Source organism: Haliotis asinina, chromosome 1 (genome assembly GCF_037392515.1).
Source record: "Haliotis asinina isolate JCU_RB_2024 chromosome 1, JCU_Hal_asi_v2, whole genome shotgun sequence".
Lineage (NCBI taxonomy): Eukaryota > Metazoa > Mollusca > Gastropoda > Lepetellida > Haliotidae > Haliotis > Haliotis asinina.
Genome location: NC_090280.1, coordinates 87,031,990 through 87,050,676, shown reverse-complemented (window position 1 = coordinate 87,050,676; position 18,687 = coordinate 87,031,990). Strand labels below are relative to the sequence as shown.

The following is an 18,687-nucleotide window of genomic DNA, read 5'->3' as shown; positions in this document are numbered from 1 at the left end:
CAAAACGAAATCATTTTTACCTTAGTTCTTGTTGTTGCGAGGTTGGAATTTTAGGCAGTAATGTACCCACCCGCTATACAAGACATGGCGAGACGCAGCAGATGTATATGTGTCGAGGTATCGGATTGTAACATTCTGTCGCAAGGAAACACAGACAAAACATCTGCTGTCGGTGTCATCCCGACCCCGTCCGACAGTTCCATGTCAAACTGCCGTGTCTGGAAACATCACACACATGCACGTGTTTTCACCCGTGCGGGACGGAGCTATTTGTCACAGGGCGCTGATGCTGTATGAGAAATGAAGCATAAAGCTGAAAAATATTAAAATAATGCCAACTTCGTTCCCAGACAAAATCCTATCACACAAGGTAGAGTTTGACTATCTACATTGTGAGCTAAGCAAATACCCCCCCCCCCCCCCCCCGAAAAACAAAACAACAAACAAAAAAACAAAACAAACAAAAACAACAACAAACAAACAAAAAAGAATAAAAAACAAAAAAATAAACATATTTATAATGTTTTAAATGTTAAAACTTGATTCGCAATACAGTACAAAGAGTGGAATAAAATCAGACATTTAGAAAGGTTCTTTTCATTCATGGCGTTTATAGGTGGGATTGTTTCATTTTCATGCAATGTATAACTTTCGGGGAATAACTTTTGGTACACTGTGATGGAGCAACGCTGTTTTGGGATCGTTGTTTCTTGCTTGATTTAAATCACGTGCCCCACAACATCCTGAACTCTTACTCACTGTGGAACGCGAAACACGAGGAGGGGAGCTTTCTTTTCAATGAAACACACCTTAAACGCATGTTTTCCAGAGGCGAATTAATTATTTACAATCCACACTGCATTGTCACGCTGCCAATAACTTGGGTACAATATGACACAGTATTTCATTTGCCTCTAAAAGCATTGTCACGGAACATAACATGTCATACACACTCAGACTAATTTACATGTCGTTTCTTTGAACGAAGTGAATGGTAAAAGCCATGGCGGTTAAAATGCTGTGGAAATGAAGCAGTAAATATGTTGTGTTTGGTCAAGTGTTTTATGAGGCTAGGAACAGCTGGTTAAACATCCCAGACGGACACATAAACATTGTTTTGATCTGGTAAGTGATGGCCGTGTTTGCCATGTGCTACTCGTGTAGGTCTGAGATTGAATACAAATATACTGGCAGGTGCTCTGATAAATTCCCTGATGTTACGAATCATTCACCGCACATACCCCGTGTGTATTTATTATACCAGCAAAATCAGCACATTGAGACTAAACAGATGGGAAAATCATGGCATATTCTTGTATCTGACAACTGGAAAAGAACAAACACATATATCACTACCAAACATTACAAAGCTGAAACAGTGCAAAACAAAACAGAATTACTACTACACATAACTATCGAATGGAATTTTCCTTTTTGTTTAATTCATTGCTGTCATAAAACATTAGCGTATATAATTTTTCTTACACCTTACTGAACTAAAGGTGACCGTAAGTCACAAAGGTAACCTTAGTGCAATGTTAAAGATGGGAGTTCAGTTAACCTTTAAGGCTGCTTCGTGAAAGGAGGCCTGGGTTGTTTAGCTATACTGGGGAACTACAGGGCCATCTGTGAATGTGCACTGATAGGCTTTTCAGAAGTTGAGATGATGAAGAGTACTGGTGATATTTTTTATGTATACACAACTTCTTTATTCTGTCAAGGGGAAGTTTCGACATGGATTCTAATGTCGTTGTCAAGCCCTTCACGGAATAATGAAGTATATCCATAAAATATCATCCTCATTCTTTACATATCTTTGAGTAAGTTTAAGGAATACCCCTTTAGGACGAGTACACGAAACCGGGTCGAGTACAACTTGAACCGATTCGTCTTTCCAGGAATTGAGTGGCCGGAAAGGGAAACAACTCTGTAATGACAAGGGCAGATAATAACTTGTCTTTTTCATAACTGACGTAACTCACACTTACACAATTGGTATTGTCCGATTGATGAAGTTAGTTTTAACGAGGAACGTAAATAATGGTATTACTCTTTACTTTCTTTAAACAGACGTAAATTAAACAGCCTAAGAATAGATCTGTTTAAATGTTTTATTGCCATCCTTTCAGGTTTTCTGCAACAATCTCTGTCAACACTTCAGTGAAAATTCAGACTGATGACAGAAATGCTGAACTCCTTACTTTTCTGATGCTCGATTCTGATTAGGGTAAGTACATGCAAGTACTCGATTCCATTTTTTCCTACCCGTCCAAGCCATATACCCCTTTTATATAGGGCTTGTCGCTTTGGTCAGGACCCGTGAAGGTCCGGGGTAAAATAGGCCTTCAGCAACCCATGCCTGTCATAAAAGGCGACTATGTTTGTCGTAAGACGCGACTAACGGGATCGGGTGGTCAGGCTCACTGACTTGGTTGAGACGTGTCATCGGTTACCAATTGCGCAGATCGATGTTCATGTTGTTGGTCACTGGATTGTCAGGTCCAGACTCGATTATTTACAGACCGCCGCCATATGAATGGAACATTGCCGAGTGCGGCGTAAAACTAAACTCACCCTCACCCTCGCTTTGGTCAGAGAACATATACCGACGGGTTTCACCTCAGAGGTCATAATCTACAATTTGAAAGAACCAGAAGAACAAAACGCTTGCTGGGAAAAACAGATTTTGTTTCCTCTGTAACCAAAATAAAACTACTGCACTCTCCGTTCTACCTTTTTGCAAACACAACTGCATGCGCAGTTGCTGAAACTTACTTTTAATACCGGAAGTAACGAATTAGTCAATTCTTCGTACTGTACATTGTCAATAACACAAATTTTTAGTTTCTTTACATTTTCATTTATTGAAATTATTGAAATTGAACATTATGGAATGATGCAACAGAAAAGGGAAACGTGCACGTGCGATCAACAAAATGAAATGAAATTGTATTAAGCAGCAAGAGACTTAGAAATCACCAAGAGCATGTACCGGTGAAACAGTCGTGCGAAATGTGCTGCATTATTGTCAGTTTGGGGCAGTGAAGCAATGTTCAGTAACTCGTATGGCTTTCATGAGCACGAATGCAAGCTTCTGCAAGTCTTCGCACTGAGCAAATGAGCCTTTGAGTTAATGATCCAGCGAGCTTGAGGTGTCGGGATCGAGCCCACCTGTGACCGGGTGTAAGAAAACCTTGGAGTCAACTTTGTGTGCAGACACTTTCCGTGTTGTCACAACCACCAGTGTACAGTACACAACCCCGTGCGCTTAAAAGAACACACGAATGCGTTGGTGTATGACCAGATGGTGGCCACGTGAACACGAGCAAACACCCAGTTGCGGGTACAGTGCTGTGACTATGTGTCCCAGTCCACCCAGCTGTGAATGGGTACCTCGATAGGATGAGACAGGTACAAATAACTCGGTGCGCCTAAAGGTATACTCCTCTCGGAGTTGAGACTGAGAATATGATGGACCGTTGATACTGACATCCAATGATCGAAGAAAATATATGTCAGCGCCTTGAGCAAGCACTAGTTGCCTGGATATGTGCGCTCAATAAATATCCTATAATACAAATAATAAAGATATTACACTGGAAATACTTGTTGCTTATTTTTTTGTGTGAGGAGCATATGCATTGAATCTCCTTGAGGATCCGGTTTAGAACTGGCCATTAGCAAACCAAGCATGGCGACTAACCAGCAAGGTTGGTCTGGCTTGCTGACTCGGTAAAAACAAGTCACTGCCAGATCATGACCCCTAATGTCAGTCACAGGAATGCCCGAACCAGAGTCAGTTACATTTATTTACGATTCGCCATCATATAGCTGAAGTATTTCTGAGGGCGGCAAGTTTTTACCCGAAGCAGGTTTTGTAAGTTACTTAAGAAACACAGTGAGTGAGTTTAGTTTTACGCCGCACTTGGCAACATTCCAGCTATATGGCGGAGGTCAGTAAATAATCAAGTCTGGACCAAACAATCCAGGGATCAACAGCATGAGCATCGATCTGCACATATGGGACCCGATGACATGTGTCAACCAAGTCAGTGAGCCTGACCACCCGATTCCGTTAGTAGCCTGTTACGACAATCATAGTCGCCTTTTATGACAGGCATGGGTTGTTGAAGGCCTTCACGGGTCTATTTCACAAAGCCATCGTAGCGCAAAGGTCATCGTAACTCCCATACTTTAACACAGATTTACGGTTGTCATGGCGATACGATCGCTTTCTGACATAGGGCCCTGGACCTAGATTTTCGAAGCTCTCTTAGCGTTAAGACAGTCGTGAGTGCCATACATTAACAATAACTTACGACTATCTTAGCGCTAAGACACAGCTTTGAAAATCTAGGCCCTGAAGCTAGATTTTTTAAGCTCTCTTAGCACTAAGATAGTCGTAAGTGTCATACATTAACATTAACTTACGACTATCTTAGCCTTAAGAGAGCTTCGAAAATCTAAGCCCAGGGCCTAGATTTTCGAAGTTCTCTCAGCGCTAAGATACCTTAGTGCCTTACATTAACACTAACGTAACCAGGGACCTAGTTTTTCGAAGCTCTCTTTTTTGTAGTCGTAAGTTAATGTTTTAATGTATGGCACTTATGACTATCTTATCGCTAAGAAAGCTTAGAAAACGTACGTCCTGAACTTTAACAATTTTGTTGCGCGTGGTGAATGACCTTAAGCCTTTTTATCCAACATAACAGCAATACTTCTGCCATCTTGATCCGGTTTGGGGAGTCGGTCGTCCCAGGTGACGGGTATGTTGAAAGTTCAATCACCTGGTCTAGAAAGCAGTGTGGGTATTCTTCGTGAACTGCACAAACAGCATACACATGGCGTACTGACAGATTTAATTACACGATGCTCCCGAAGGCGTGACCTTCAACTTTGAAATACGTTGATGACTGCTTTGATGCAAAGGATATGGCCTCCTAGAAAAAAGTAATATATTTATAGACATGTGTTGAATATTTATCCATTTAAGAGACTGATCGTATTTTGACCACCCTTCAGCTTTTATGCAGCATTTTCTGTGAGTGAGTGAGGTTAGTTTTACAGCGCACTATTATCCCAGCAATATTCAAGCTATATGACAGTCTGTAAATAAACGAGTCTGGATAAGACAGTCCGAGGATCAACAGCATGAACATCGATGTACAGTTACACAGATAGTCGCAGTTAGATGAATTGACTCTTGAGTGAGTGAGTTTAGTTTGGCGCAATATCCCCGCAAGATCACTGGCTTCACAAGCTAAACCAGAAACAGAAACCTTGTGGGGTATCAGCCAAGGTTTTCAGCGTGACGGTGTCTGATGTCACCCAATTCAAGAATGACAAGGTTCACAAAGCAGTGAATGGATGTGATGGTGACGCCCTCACTGACAAAAGATGATGATTGTTATTATAAGTAAGCCAGAAACCAGAGACCATATAATAGATCTATAACCTATTATATGGTCTCTGGTGAAACTTTGATAATTAATGCAACAAATCACACACAAGTTTGTTTTTCATCTAGTCTGGGTGTTTTTTCTGTACTTGATGAAATAATACACTTTATAATATCTTTCATCTAGTAAGGTGAAATCAGTTCATATCAAATAGTTGCAATGTGTCTTTTGGAATCACCCGGGATAACACAGAACGAGATCCCACCTTCGGGAAGACCCTTCGTGGTTGTGGGGAGTAAGAATGAGATATACTCAGGAACATGATAACTTGCATAAAGTGTTTCCTTGGTGTAGATGCGAAACGTGCACACACATTTATAAACTAGCATATGTTATATTTGTTATATTACACTTTTACTTGTCGTAAGAGGCGACTAACGGGATCGGGTGGTCGTGCTCGCTGACTGGGTTGACACATCATAGGTTCCCATTTGCGCAGATCGATGTTCATGCTGTTGATCATTGGATTGTCTGGTCCAGACTCGAGTATTTACAGACCGCTGATATATGGCTGGAATATTGCTGGTTGCGGCGTAAAACTAAATTCGCTCACTTAAGTAAAGTACAGATTCTAGTACTTTTGCTGGGTTGAGTCCCATGCGAGATTTGAACCCACACCCACAGTGAGGCACATATTCGGCAGCACAGACGTACTAGATTCCGTACGCAACCAAGAAAGTGTACATCGAAATATAACATATGTTACATTTTTCTTAATGACACAGTGTAATCATTACACTAGTCAAAGACTATCACCATACAGCTGGGATATTGCTGACAGCGGCTTTAAACAACAACAACAACAACAACAGCAACAAACCCCAAACAAATCAACATATTTCCTTAACTTATTTGTTAGCGTAAAGTGGAGGGACGTTGTTGCTAGGAGATATAAGCACTTTACCAACTACACGACAGCTTGTTCCCTCACTTGTTAGGGTACAAAGAAGTTTGTGGTTGGTTTTGGCAGTGACCGCGAGACAGAAAATTTAACATGGCTGCTTGGTGGTGTGAGGTATTTTACGAGGGATTCTCGAACATGCGAAACACACGAAGCGGTAGTAATTTAGATTCCACAAGGTACCCGTCAAACCTTGTGCCTTTTAACTTACCAAACTCCTTTCTGTAATACAGGTGACAACGTTGAACAGTGAACTGGAGGTCTGGGGCTTGGTACACGTCAGTTAAATCAAAGCCCAATACCTCTAACTGAAAATGGACACAAAGTAAAACTCTCATAAATGAAATATTTGATATTCCGTGAACACTATGCCCTGTATTGATGGCAAGTTCAAGTCTTTTCAGGGCTTCAAGTTACATATGGCCCTCATATGGGATGCACGTATCACGTGAAACGGGGATTGCATTCATGGATCTGACAAAGAATGCCAACCCAGGGAAGTTAAGGGGACCGATTCCTCACTTCACTGGGCTGACATCCTCTGTCAAAAGATGAACAGTTAACATACTTTAGATCAGACTAGGGAAACTGAGCCCCGAAATATACAAACAGGATGACCTTACCGGTGGTTTATGCAAAGACAGGTGTCCCACAATCTTGGTTGGTCAATTTTAACAATGCCCACAGACCCTCGTGTCGCTGCGAGGATTAAAGCATTTTGTTTAAACATAAGAAAAATTGAGATGACCCCCGACGTGAAACGCTTCACAGTACAATATACACAGGGCACTATTTGCATACATCATCTACATCAGATGTCTCTTACGAAAGTTTGTGCTGGGGGCACAGTCTTCATTCTCTGCAGGTTCAATGCTTATTAAAGTGTCTGCAGCCTGGATCCCTGGGTCTGTTGCGCTCAGTCGGAACGTCAGCGCAGGCGCATTAGACCCAGGGAATCAGGCTGAAATGTCTGCACCTTTCCACTTAACTAGCACAATTCCTTACCCAGCCAGAGGTAAATGCTTGGATAAAGGCACCTCCTTCCTTTGACAGTTCTTGTTTGAGTGGCTTCAGGCCTGGGGACCCGTGAGGGTCCGGACTAGAATAGTCCTTGAGCAACCCATGCTTTGCCGTGAAAGGCGACTGTGGTTAAGAGGGGAGCGACGAACAGGATCGGGTGCTCAGGCTCGCTGACTTGGTTGACACGTCATCGGTTCCCAATTGCCCAGATCGATGCTCATGCTGATCACTGGATTGTTAGGCCCAGACTCGATTCTTTACAGACCACTGCCATATAGCTGGAATATTGCTGAGTGCGGTGAAAAACTAAACTCACTCACTCAGGCCTGGGTTAGAACTGGTTCACTTACCCATGCTTATTGTTAGAGGCAACTAACGGACTTCCTGACTTGTTTGACACAGGTCATGGTATCCCATTTGCATAGATAACTGGATTGTCTGGCTTAGCCTTGGTTATTTTCAGACAGCCCTCATATGGCTGGAATATGACTGAGTAAACAACGGCCAAACTAAATCAATCAGGTCAACTTGAAAAGTGTTGTTGAATGACAAAAAGCCTTAGGTACATACTGTGTCATGTTAGTAATTCGACTTGGTGACATGTCATTTAACATTATATTAAAAATTTATTGTTCTTTCATTGACATGTGTGTGTGTACATGCACTTGCACACTGCCGGTTCCTAATAGATATCCCTAGCCAGTGCTTAACACATCCTCAACAGTATGCTGACCTGTCCTGTCTTTATCCCCATTGTGCTGAGTGCCAGTCTGGGTAACATTAAGTACCATCTTTTAAAGTATTTTGTTATAACACAACCAGGGAATCAGGCACAACACAACCAGTAAACACACTGGTCGAACTGTCCTCATTTTATTACCTTAGTGCCAGCTTGGGTAACATCAAATACCATCCCTTAAAGTATTTTGGTTTAACACAACTAGGGATTCAAAGGTCGACCTCTCCTTGTTTTATTCCCTTAGTTCCAAGTGCCAGCCTGGGTAACTTAAAGTGTGCGAGTGAGCAAGTGAGTGAGTACCCCACAGAGGCAATCAAGTGATCTGAAGTCAAAGATGAACCTTCAGAAAACACAGCAACAATATTATATGAAAAAAGAGTCATTTTAATTCACAATGTATAGATGCATACAAAATGTTCAAAATGCATTACAAAGTTCTGAACAAAACCTAACTGAGGAAAGTAAACAAGCACAGATATAGTTGTGAACTGGTACAATTTATCCACATAGGCTTACAGAGGGAACGCTAGCACATATACATAACACTGATGCCAAGACAAACCTTGGCGAGGCAAGATATTGTCAAATGCTGGCTCGTTCTCCATCACAATCATACAAACACCATCCTCCTTCATTCCATGGCGATTTGTGTAACAAGAGACTTTGTGCCCTAGCATCAGAAGCTAATGAGCCATTATGAGAGAGAGGATTAATGTTGTTTGTTTGATACTTTCACAAGCAAGTTATGATCTGGGGTTCAACTTTTCATCAGAATGCATGCCAATTTTGGTAACCCTTCTCTGTTGTCATGGCTGCAGTCAATCAAATCCATTCAGCACACATTTGGTCAACAACATTGAGATTGTTTCAAACCATCCAGTTATTGAGCCATGTTAAGATTCAACAGCAGCGGTCCCTGGAACTTCACATGGCTTGACAGATTCAGATACTCACGCGGGTGGGTGGAAATAACCCAATGCCCAAAGTCCCAGACCAGCATGTTTTCAGTTGGGCAAGCACATTTGCATATCATGCTGTACCCATATACAGATGACTTTCCAATATTAATTCTGTTGCTTGTTTTAAAAAACCAACAAGAAAATTGGCCAGTATAGTGGAAAAATTATTAAGGCAAGTGATTTTACATGTGCCACAGTATCGGAGTAGACAAACAATTTAAAAGTTACAGGGCTCGATTTAGTGCTGTGTAACGTGCACGGGTGCAACCCAATACTACAAAGCATAGCCTAGTTATTACATTAACCTGCACCCAGTGCAAGTGAATGTTTGAGTGGGTAAACTTCTGAATAAACCATCTAAATATTTGCATCTACATACTGCATTAAAGCAGTGCAGCTGGAATTTGGCTGGTGCACCTAGGTTTTTATCTTAGGTTCCACCTGGTGCAAGCAGTTAACGTCTCTTAAATCAAGCCATGAGTTATTTCCACCCGACCCAAGATGTAATCTTGTCTGGACGCTGAACAATGCGAGAGATCAACAGTGACTACATCAATTGAAGAATGTATCAGATTGACAATAGTCATCAAATCTGTCTTGATCATAAAACAGATCTTCCTGATCTGTCTTTTACCTTCCATAAAACTAGACCCAATGTCTTGAACAAGTGGAACTCTATGGTCAATGCCCCTGACATACCTGAACCTCTTTACCAGCTGTTCCAACTATACAACAGGACAGTGGTATGAGTGTAGTTCATATGAGTATATGAGAAATACCCTTCAACTGGTGCAACACTTCTGCCCCAAAGCACCAATTTGATTGGATATCTGTGATGAGTTGGTGTAGAGACATGTGGGTACATTTTGTCACAGCTTCACACAGTGCCCTTGCCGGGAGGTAATAGAATAATACACTACAATACATCACTACATAAGCTGTAGCCTATTATACAATGTGAATATGTCTGTAGGTAAATAGTAGGCCGTGGCAGTCTGGATGATCACAGGGCTTGTCAGCTCAGTGCTTTCACTTGCGTGCAAATCTTTTATGTGAAAAAATAATGCAACAGTGTTCTCATTTGAGACCATCTTGAGTAGCCAGTAAATATCTTCATTCTGTGATGACATACACCTTTGACCTTGTTTCATTGTCGTTCCCAGCTCCCTGAGGGGAATACACCCAGAAGAAAATACACCCCAAGAATAATGGTTGAATGAGGCCCAAGGTACACAGGAGAAGAACATGAGTAAAATACCCTGGACAAAGGAGTATGATTGTAGTGTAGATGAACAATTACCTACTTGTAACCACAACAGGTAAAATGGCTTTATGCAAAAATAACTGGTGTAGTGCACTTTGGACCAATACTGTGTACGAAAATAATGCCACTGAAAGCACCTCTCCATTTGACAGCACTAGACTTGATGCCACGAAGAACCAAATGATAACAATAGCACGTTGAAAACACTTCAAAGGCTGGGCTCAAAATGCTAAAATGTTCAAACATTTGGAATGTACCTATTTTGGCACTTTAAATAATCGTTGGGTCCATAAAATCATGAATGTTTTTCAAAATATTGTTCCACTTCTATGACAGAACTGGTAATTCACATTAAGCAGAGTAAGAAAATTGACATGTTTACTATTGCTTCAGATTCTCTACAGACTTGCATGTTAGCTTATGTAAGCAGTATATAACATTGAAATGGGCAGAAGACATTAATATTTACACAAGGACACATCATTTTCTGAAAAGTCAAGTTAAACATTTCGGTTATCACAAACTGTAGCAAAATCAAATTATGTAACACTTAAAACATTCAGGGACATTGTAAATTTAACTAAAATTTCAACCAAATCCATGAAAAACATTAATATTCTACAATTGTTGAGATTATTTGATTGAGGATACTTACATGTGCTCGTGCTGGTAGTTATTGAAATTAACTATTGAGACAAGGATTAAGCATTCTTGAATCCACTAGAGGTGTAAAGATACAATGAGGCCACGATACGATACATATACCATATGATGTGATTCACAATTCAATACTGCTGTTTATCCCACACAGTATGGCTCAATATTCAGTACTTATGTTTATACTCTCTCCCTTTCTGAATCACAACACTAAATCATTTGTTCTTAAACATCAGACAGTGAATATGGAATACTGTAGGGAGTAAGCTTATATGTCTGTGAAGATTTTATTCATAGCTGCCAGGAAATGCAATCAGGTCTGCATAAACTGGTTCTTGAACAGTTGTTGATATTATTCATGTTTTAGATCAATATATCTCGTAATGACTGAGTTTGGTTTCACGCTGTTTTTAAGCTGTATTCCAGCAAAATCACAGCAGGGGACATAACACTGTGCCCATGTGGGGAATCAAACCCAGGTCTTCAGCTTGATGAGCCAACGCTTTCACAACTAGGCTACCCCACTGCCCAACACCTCGTAATGACTCGATTGATTTATATGAGATATATGAGTTGTAAATGGATGTACTGTATCGGCAGCCTTGTATCGCGATACTATCCGGCTTGGAAGTATCATTACACCACCCGTATCCACTAGCTTTGCACTCAAGATTATCAAGCTTTCTAAATTCATATCCCAGACTTATGAATTAAAGCCGTCAAAGCCAGGAAGACTGTAGGATGTGCATGCTTTATGCTGGTTAGTTCATGGTCTAGACTGACAGGTTATTCAGTCCTGAGCAATACGATATTGGGTGTGCACCACACGCGATGCTTGTCATCATGAATACTCTTCACATCTCTCCACCATTTTGGCATATACAATCAGTGTTGGACAATGAACAAATCTGGATCCATTAAGAGGAATCTTCTTCAGGGAAAGAAACCTTTCAAAATTTCCCATTTGATCACAGGACCAGTTACTGGACAATAATTTATGGTCCTGTCTATACATCACTTGTCTAAAATAACTTTCGTAACTTAACTATCAATACAAAATTCACTGGCCACCAGGACCACTGCAAACGTATCATTTATTGGTCCAGATGAATTTTTACTAGCCCAGGACCACAGGACCGGTGTAAACTTTGCACACTGCTCTTTCCAGAACAACTGAAACTTTTACGTACTTGTTAATGTTTTTGTTAAAAAAATCCTAAAATTGTCAAATCCTGATTTCTACATCTGAGAAAGTTCGGCACCAACTCAGAGAGAAAAACTTCCCCGCTCTGCCTTGTACAGTAAAGTTGTGCCAGAAACTCCTAAGGCATACCATCTTGTGTAGAAGTTTTTAGTGTTATGCTGAAATTATAGGACTGAACAGAATTTTCCTTGACATGAGCATCTGTCTATCCTGAGAGACTGCCATGTGGAGTTAAATCTTCAAAACAGTGTGATCACAAATGCTTGTTCAGCATTGACACAATCCTGGTTAATTCCTTATTAATGGATCCAAGTTTGTGCATTAATTTTTTTACTTGCTAGTTATGTTTCCCTGACATGTCGATATGTACATTCAGATTTTAAATAATTCACTATTTACGATTCAGTAAAGGAAATTCAAACTAGTATTCTAGTTGGGATTTCTACTTTTCTCATTGGAAGATATGTAAACAAGCACAAATTCTTTAGCCGTCAACACATGGATATCAATTAACTCTATATTCACACACTGATGTCAGTGAAAATATGAACATGTTTGTACGGCACTGGACTCACATAGTTTGTTAATAATTGCACTTAACAACACTAATGGAATTCTACAAAAGAAAATACTGAAAGTTGGTTCAGACAAATAGAGAAACTTGTAGAATGCGTGTTGAAATGTAAACATTCGAGACTTGACTAGCCACCTGGTTGATGAGAGAGATTTTGATTGGTCAGTGATGAGGATGATGGCATGACCTGACCAATCACAGCTCTTCGTATTACTGTTCATGTAAGATAAAAGCTGGACCTGAAACATAAAGAGAAAACATGAAACCCAAGATGCTGAGACTTATCTATACTGCAGATGAGTAGTTTTAGGAGCAAGTTGAACAGAAACTTCTTTGTTTTTGTTTAGCAGTTTGCGTTCGCCATAGGTGCTTGTACGTATTTGCACAAAAAAACAAACAAAAAAGCATCAAAGCATATACTGCCGGTGATGACTTCAAAGGTATATATTCTCACTGAAGGCATCAAGGTATATGTTGTCAAGACAAATCTTGATGCCATTTATTTTGTGTTACAAGCCCCTGGTATAAAAACATTTCTGATATCTCCCTTTGGAAACATTATCAGTTGTGAGCTTTAGGGTTAATGTGTGTAAGCTTAAGAAATTTCAAAGGATGTGAAGCAAATATTTGTATATGCTCGTGTTTTTACATAAATAAGGAAAATAACTAGTTTGAAAATATGCCTGCAAGAAAACCACCTGCAGGGATCAGTACAGTGTAGTGAGTAAATGAGTGAGTTCTCTTTTATGCCACATTTAGAAATGTTCCAGTAATATCACGGCAGGGACAACAGAAATGGGCTTCAACACATTGTACCCAATGTAAGAAATTGAACCTGGGTCTCCGGCATAATGAGCAAACACTTTAACTACTTGGCTACCCTGAACAGTATTAGTCATTGGAACCAGTCAGCTCAGTGTTGGAGCAAAGACAGAGTGGTCGACAGTCAGAAAAGTTTATAACTGTGGTGAAAGCCTTGAACAAGGGAGGCAACTCTGAACAGTGACAGGTGACCCTTCTGATTATTGTTACCAAGATTTAAAGAGCTGAAAAGTACATATAATGTAATATAACAATGATCTCACATTCCGGAATCATCTGGATTTATAGGATTTTAATAAAGAGACCTCATGTTTTAAGTTTAAAGGTTTCAGTCATAGATTAGTTACCTGCACATGTGTGAGGTTTAGAATAAGACATATGAAGAGGTATTGCATCAAAGTTGAAAACATACTAGATCTTCATTCAGCATGTACAGAAACAGTGTGATCTGTCTGGATAAATGAGAAAAATTTGTGACATAGCATTGGTTGATCCTAATATCCTCAGTAAGCTGAGAGCTTTTATTGAGGTTTTCTGTGTGTACTGAAACCATAATTTCAACAGTTATATTTGATCCACTCCAATGAGACAGAAATTGCGGTTTGACAATTTTTGCTGTGAAGAATATGAAACCAATGCAGTGACTTGCACACACCTGAGAACCAGCGCGAGTTACACATCGTGTGACTTGACGTCGCCATTCTGCTGTGGTGTCCCTTTCTGAGACTCCATCTCTTTCTGCATTTTCTGGATCATCTCCTGCATACGGCGGATCTGAGGACATGTACAGGTGAGGTGAGGACATAGTGTGGACTCATAATCGGTGAGGTGTGGACATTGCAAAGGTGAGGTGAGGACAAGGTAAAGGTGAAGTGAGAGGTGAAGTGCAGACATAGTAAAGGTGAGGTGTGGACATAGTACAGGTGAGGTGATGACAGTTGAAGTGAGGGCGCATGGCAGAGGTGACGGTACATGCCACTGGTGAGGTGAGGGCAAATGTCACAGGTGAGGTGAGGATATGGCACAGGTGAGGTTGGGCATTTCAGGTCTGGTTAGAAGGGGGCTTTTGACATAGGTGAGGTTAAGTGTGTACACACAGCATAGTACAGGTGATGTTAGGACTTGCATCAGGTGAATTGAGGACAGACAACATTTTGCTTACCTGTTAGAAGGGGGCATTCGACACAGGTGAGGTTAAGTGTGTACACATAGCATAGTACAGGTGAGGTGTGGACATGCATCAGGTGAATTGAGGACAGACAACATTTTGTTTACCTGTTAGAAGGGGGCATTTGACATAGGTGAGGTTAAGTGTGTACACACAGCATAGTACAGGTGATTTTAGGACATGCATCAGGTGAATTGAGGACAAGACAACATTTTCTTTACCTGTTAGGCAAGAGCAGGATATTTTTAACTGGATGAGGTGAAACCATACAACCAGGGAGAGGTGAAATGAGAATACAGGTGAGGTGCTGACACGCGACAAAGGCGAGGTAACGTCGACATAGGAGAGTGATATGGGAACACAACAGATGAGATGAAGTGAACTAGGGTACAAGGTATGTTCAAGATGTTTTCACCCATGCAGCAGTTTGTATGTGTGCCTGCTTGTACTAGACCAGGGCCACTTCTCACAAAGCACTAAGGTGATCGTAAGTCACAAATCTTAGTAAAGGCTGCCCTGTGAAAAGAGCCCCTGTATATTAGTGCAAGCCCACAAGATACCACTGTGGATACTTGGGAATCAAGTCAGGGATTCAAAATGTTTTTAAAAAGTGACTTGCCACAGGGCAAGTGACTTCAAGAAATTAACTTGTCCTGAGTAATTTTCCACTTGTCCTGATTCTATGACACAATGGGTCATGTTATGAAACCGAACTTGTTCCAGGCATTGGGCGATGGGATTTTTTAACCCCTGCAAGTCCAAAACTGCTACCCCAGAACAAACACTTACTGTTCAAGGTCACTCCCATATCTTTACTGTTTCAAGATACACTTACCTCTGCCTCCTTTTCAGACAACTGCTTCTCTCGGTCAGAAAAGTCTTTCTCCTGACTTTCAGGTCTGCGTGATTTGCTGAAATAATATAAAGCTGTTACACAGACATGCTCACTTCAACATGACCAACTGGTGTTACCTCCTGAGCAGCTTACATAAGCAAGTGTATCATGCATAGGTGATGTTACTAACCATGCCGATCTAAATCTCAAACCAGAAAAAAATCACCAAGCCAATTATTAGTCAATAGGCTAAACAATGGCCAATCAGGATAAACTGATTAAATATAGAAGACTTAACATATTATTTAATTATAGTCATATCCCTGAGATATATGTCTGGTTAAAGAGCGAGTTTGGTTTCTTGTATTTTGTGCATCATAATATTTCCATCACGGAGGGAGGAGGCCCTAAGTGTAGTATTGTGTTATACATTTACTGTTGGGGAAACCAGCTTGGTGCTGACAAACCCAGACACATAATCAGGGCAAATTGGGATGTGAACCCAGAATAACAGCTTTCTGGCAGACTCTGTATAGAGAATAATGACACCCTAGATGCCATTTTCACAGTGCCCGATTGGGTAGAAAAATTGTAAATTGAATGTAATAACATAAAACTTGGAGTATGATGGCGATGTGAGTAAATATGTTTATGATGGAATGTATGAGATTAATATTTATGACACCATGATGCAATGACTTCCCATGTGCATACGAATAGATTTAGTTTATAAGCACCATCAAGACTTTACAGGTTTGTTTACATTCCTCCAAATCACATGAATACACAGGGTGATATGTGACCTGTGTCACCTTCATAAAATTAGTCATACATGAGTGAGTATGGTTTTACGCCATTTTTCGAAACATTCCAGCAATATCATGGTAGGGGCCACCGGAAATGGGCTTCACACATGGCATCCATGTGGGGAATTGACCCAGGTCTTTAGTGAGATAAGTGGACGCTTCAACCACTTGACTACCCCACTGGCCCGTCATACACCACTGCCTGACATAGGACCAAGGTGTGTAGTATTGTCATGTGAGCAAGACTGTTGTCAGTAAAATGTCTTCATGTGACTTGCTGGTTATTAATGGCTACCCCCAGGCCCCAATGTTGGAATGGAATGTATACAAACCAGTGAAGCACTGAACATGGTTCATGAGTGATGTTGCTAATTTTCAACAGTGATGACAGTAATGTTTTAGTCTTTGTATCAGTGCAGAATTTAGGAGATGACAAATTTATTTAAGGCATAAGGGGAGATAACTTTTGTCTAAATCAGTATGTTAGTAAATCTATTTGTGAAAAGAAACTATAACTTAAATATTCACCAGTAAAAAGAGTTCAAGTTAGATTTCATTAATTAAAAAAATAAAACTTAGAACATCTGAATTTTAATATATAAAACATTTCTACAAGTTATTATAACTGGTGACTCCTACATAAGAACAGTGTTGATGACAATAAAAAAAAGATGAAATACATGCCCCATGGTGTTATACGATGATTACAGACATTTAGAGAAATGATATAAGGTATGTTTGGTGTTTAAAAACTATCTGCTACCCATCTAAACAGGAATGAATAATATATATTTCCTGTCTTAGACCCATAGTTGATTGTGGAACAATAAATATGACAAATATAATTAATATAAATAATATCTAAAGGATTAAACAAATTCATATCCTTAACTATTTTATGTTCTGTTTCTAAATATATTTGCATTAATCTTTAAAAAGCTTGGCAGCACACTCTAAACTATGTTTGTTGTTTAATGTCGCTCTCAGCTATATTCCAGTTATACGGTGAGAGTCTGTAAGCAACCATCTTTGAAGCAGACAAGCCAGTGATCAATCTAAATTGTGTAGCCCACATTTGATATAGTTTCGTCCTATATAAAAGTTTTAATTTAATACGTATCAAGAAGTCACTTTGTTCCCAAAACATGCTAAAGATGGTTACCATGGTTACAAGATTACTGAATATTCATGAGTCGATGGGGAATGAAGGAAGCAGTGATTAGTAGAACAAAGACACAGACACTATATGGATGATGCCACCTAGCTTACCATCATTATGAACGGAGGAGGGCAAACAGCACACACATTACCAGAACAGAAGAAAAGCAGAAATCCTGGGTTAATCTCATGTATGTATTCATATAAACATTTCACTAATCATACTCGCTTTCAACATAAAAAGGCTAAGCACTTAAAGACAGCAAACTAAGGTAGATAACTGCTGACTGTCAACCTGGTTTAAGCAAAAGCACTGAATTAGAATCTGGCTGGCTTAACATGACAAAAGTTACAGGTAGATATTCCAAAACCAATGCCAAGCACATATACAATAGTACAGAGGTATATATTGGGAAACAGTGGTGTATAACATGTTTATAGAACTTCTTTCACAGTGAGCCTTGTCATACTTCTTACATGATAATATGACATCATATGTCTAAGCATTAACAACTGACTTGATCATACAAGTAAAAATGAACCTGCATATTATCAAAATATTAAGTATACTGCAAATACCTCTAATATCCTTTATACAACATATATATTTTAAATGATAACTACCATAAATTAAAATATATATTCATACACAAACAAAAATATGAAACGTCTACAAGAAACTTACAAGAAAGACTCCATTACTGGCTACAGACTAACTATGAACAGTGGAACCTCTCTTGTCTGGACAGCACTAATTTAGAGTGACCCGAGTATGGTTTTACGCTGCTTTTCGCCATATTCCAGCAAATTCACGATGGGGAACACCAGACATGGACTGATTTTGAGACAAATTAAACATGAGAAAGATTGTCTGTATAATCATTTGTTTTGTAAGGCAAGTCCAATTTGTGTTCACTTGATGAATCCAAAATTAATATTACACATAAAGACATTTACTAGCAACATGTCATATTTGAACATCTGTGTCATATTTACAAACGTCTTTTTAAGGACTTATCCTCATTGTTTTCATAATACCGTAAAATATTAAACTTATCAGATCTTGTTTCTAAATTGACAAAGTCCAAATAAATGAGGTTCTAAACAAAAATGGAGACTGG

At 39.7% G+C, this 18,687-nt stretch overlaps 1 protein-coding gene across 5 annotated transcripts in view; it reads right to left on the bottom strand.

Annotated features, from left to right (window-relative positions):
* Positions 1-8,482: 8,482 nt before the first annotated feature.
* The window catches only part of LOC137298906 (septin-2B-like), a 104,919-nt gene continuing 94,714 nt past the window's right edge, over positions 8,483-18,687 (bottom strand). For 3 of the 5 annotated variants that reach the window (XM_067831291.1, XM_067831276.1, XM_067831300.1), the window contains 3 exons: positions 15,603-15,678; positions 14,255-14,373; positions 8,483-13,016 (listed from right to left, as the gene is read on the bottom strand). In XM_067831291.1, coding sequence (XP_067687392.1) covers positions 14,272-14,373; positions 15,603-15,678 — 178 coding nt within the window. In that variant the 3' untranslated portion in view covers positions 8,483-13,016; positions 14,255-14,271. The remainder of the gene's footprint in view (positions 13,017-14,254; positions 14,374-15,602; positions 15,679-18,687) is intronic. The other 2 variants (XM_067831284.1, XM_067831309.1) reach the window with 1 other exon arrangement.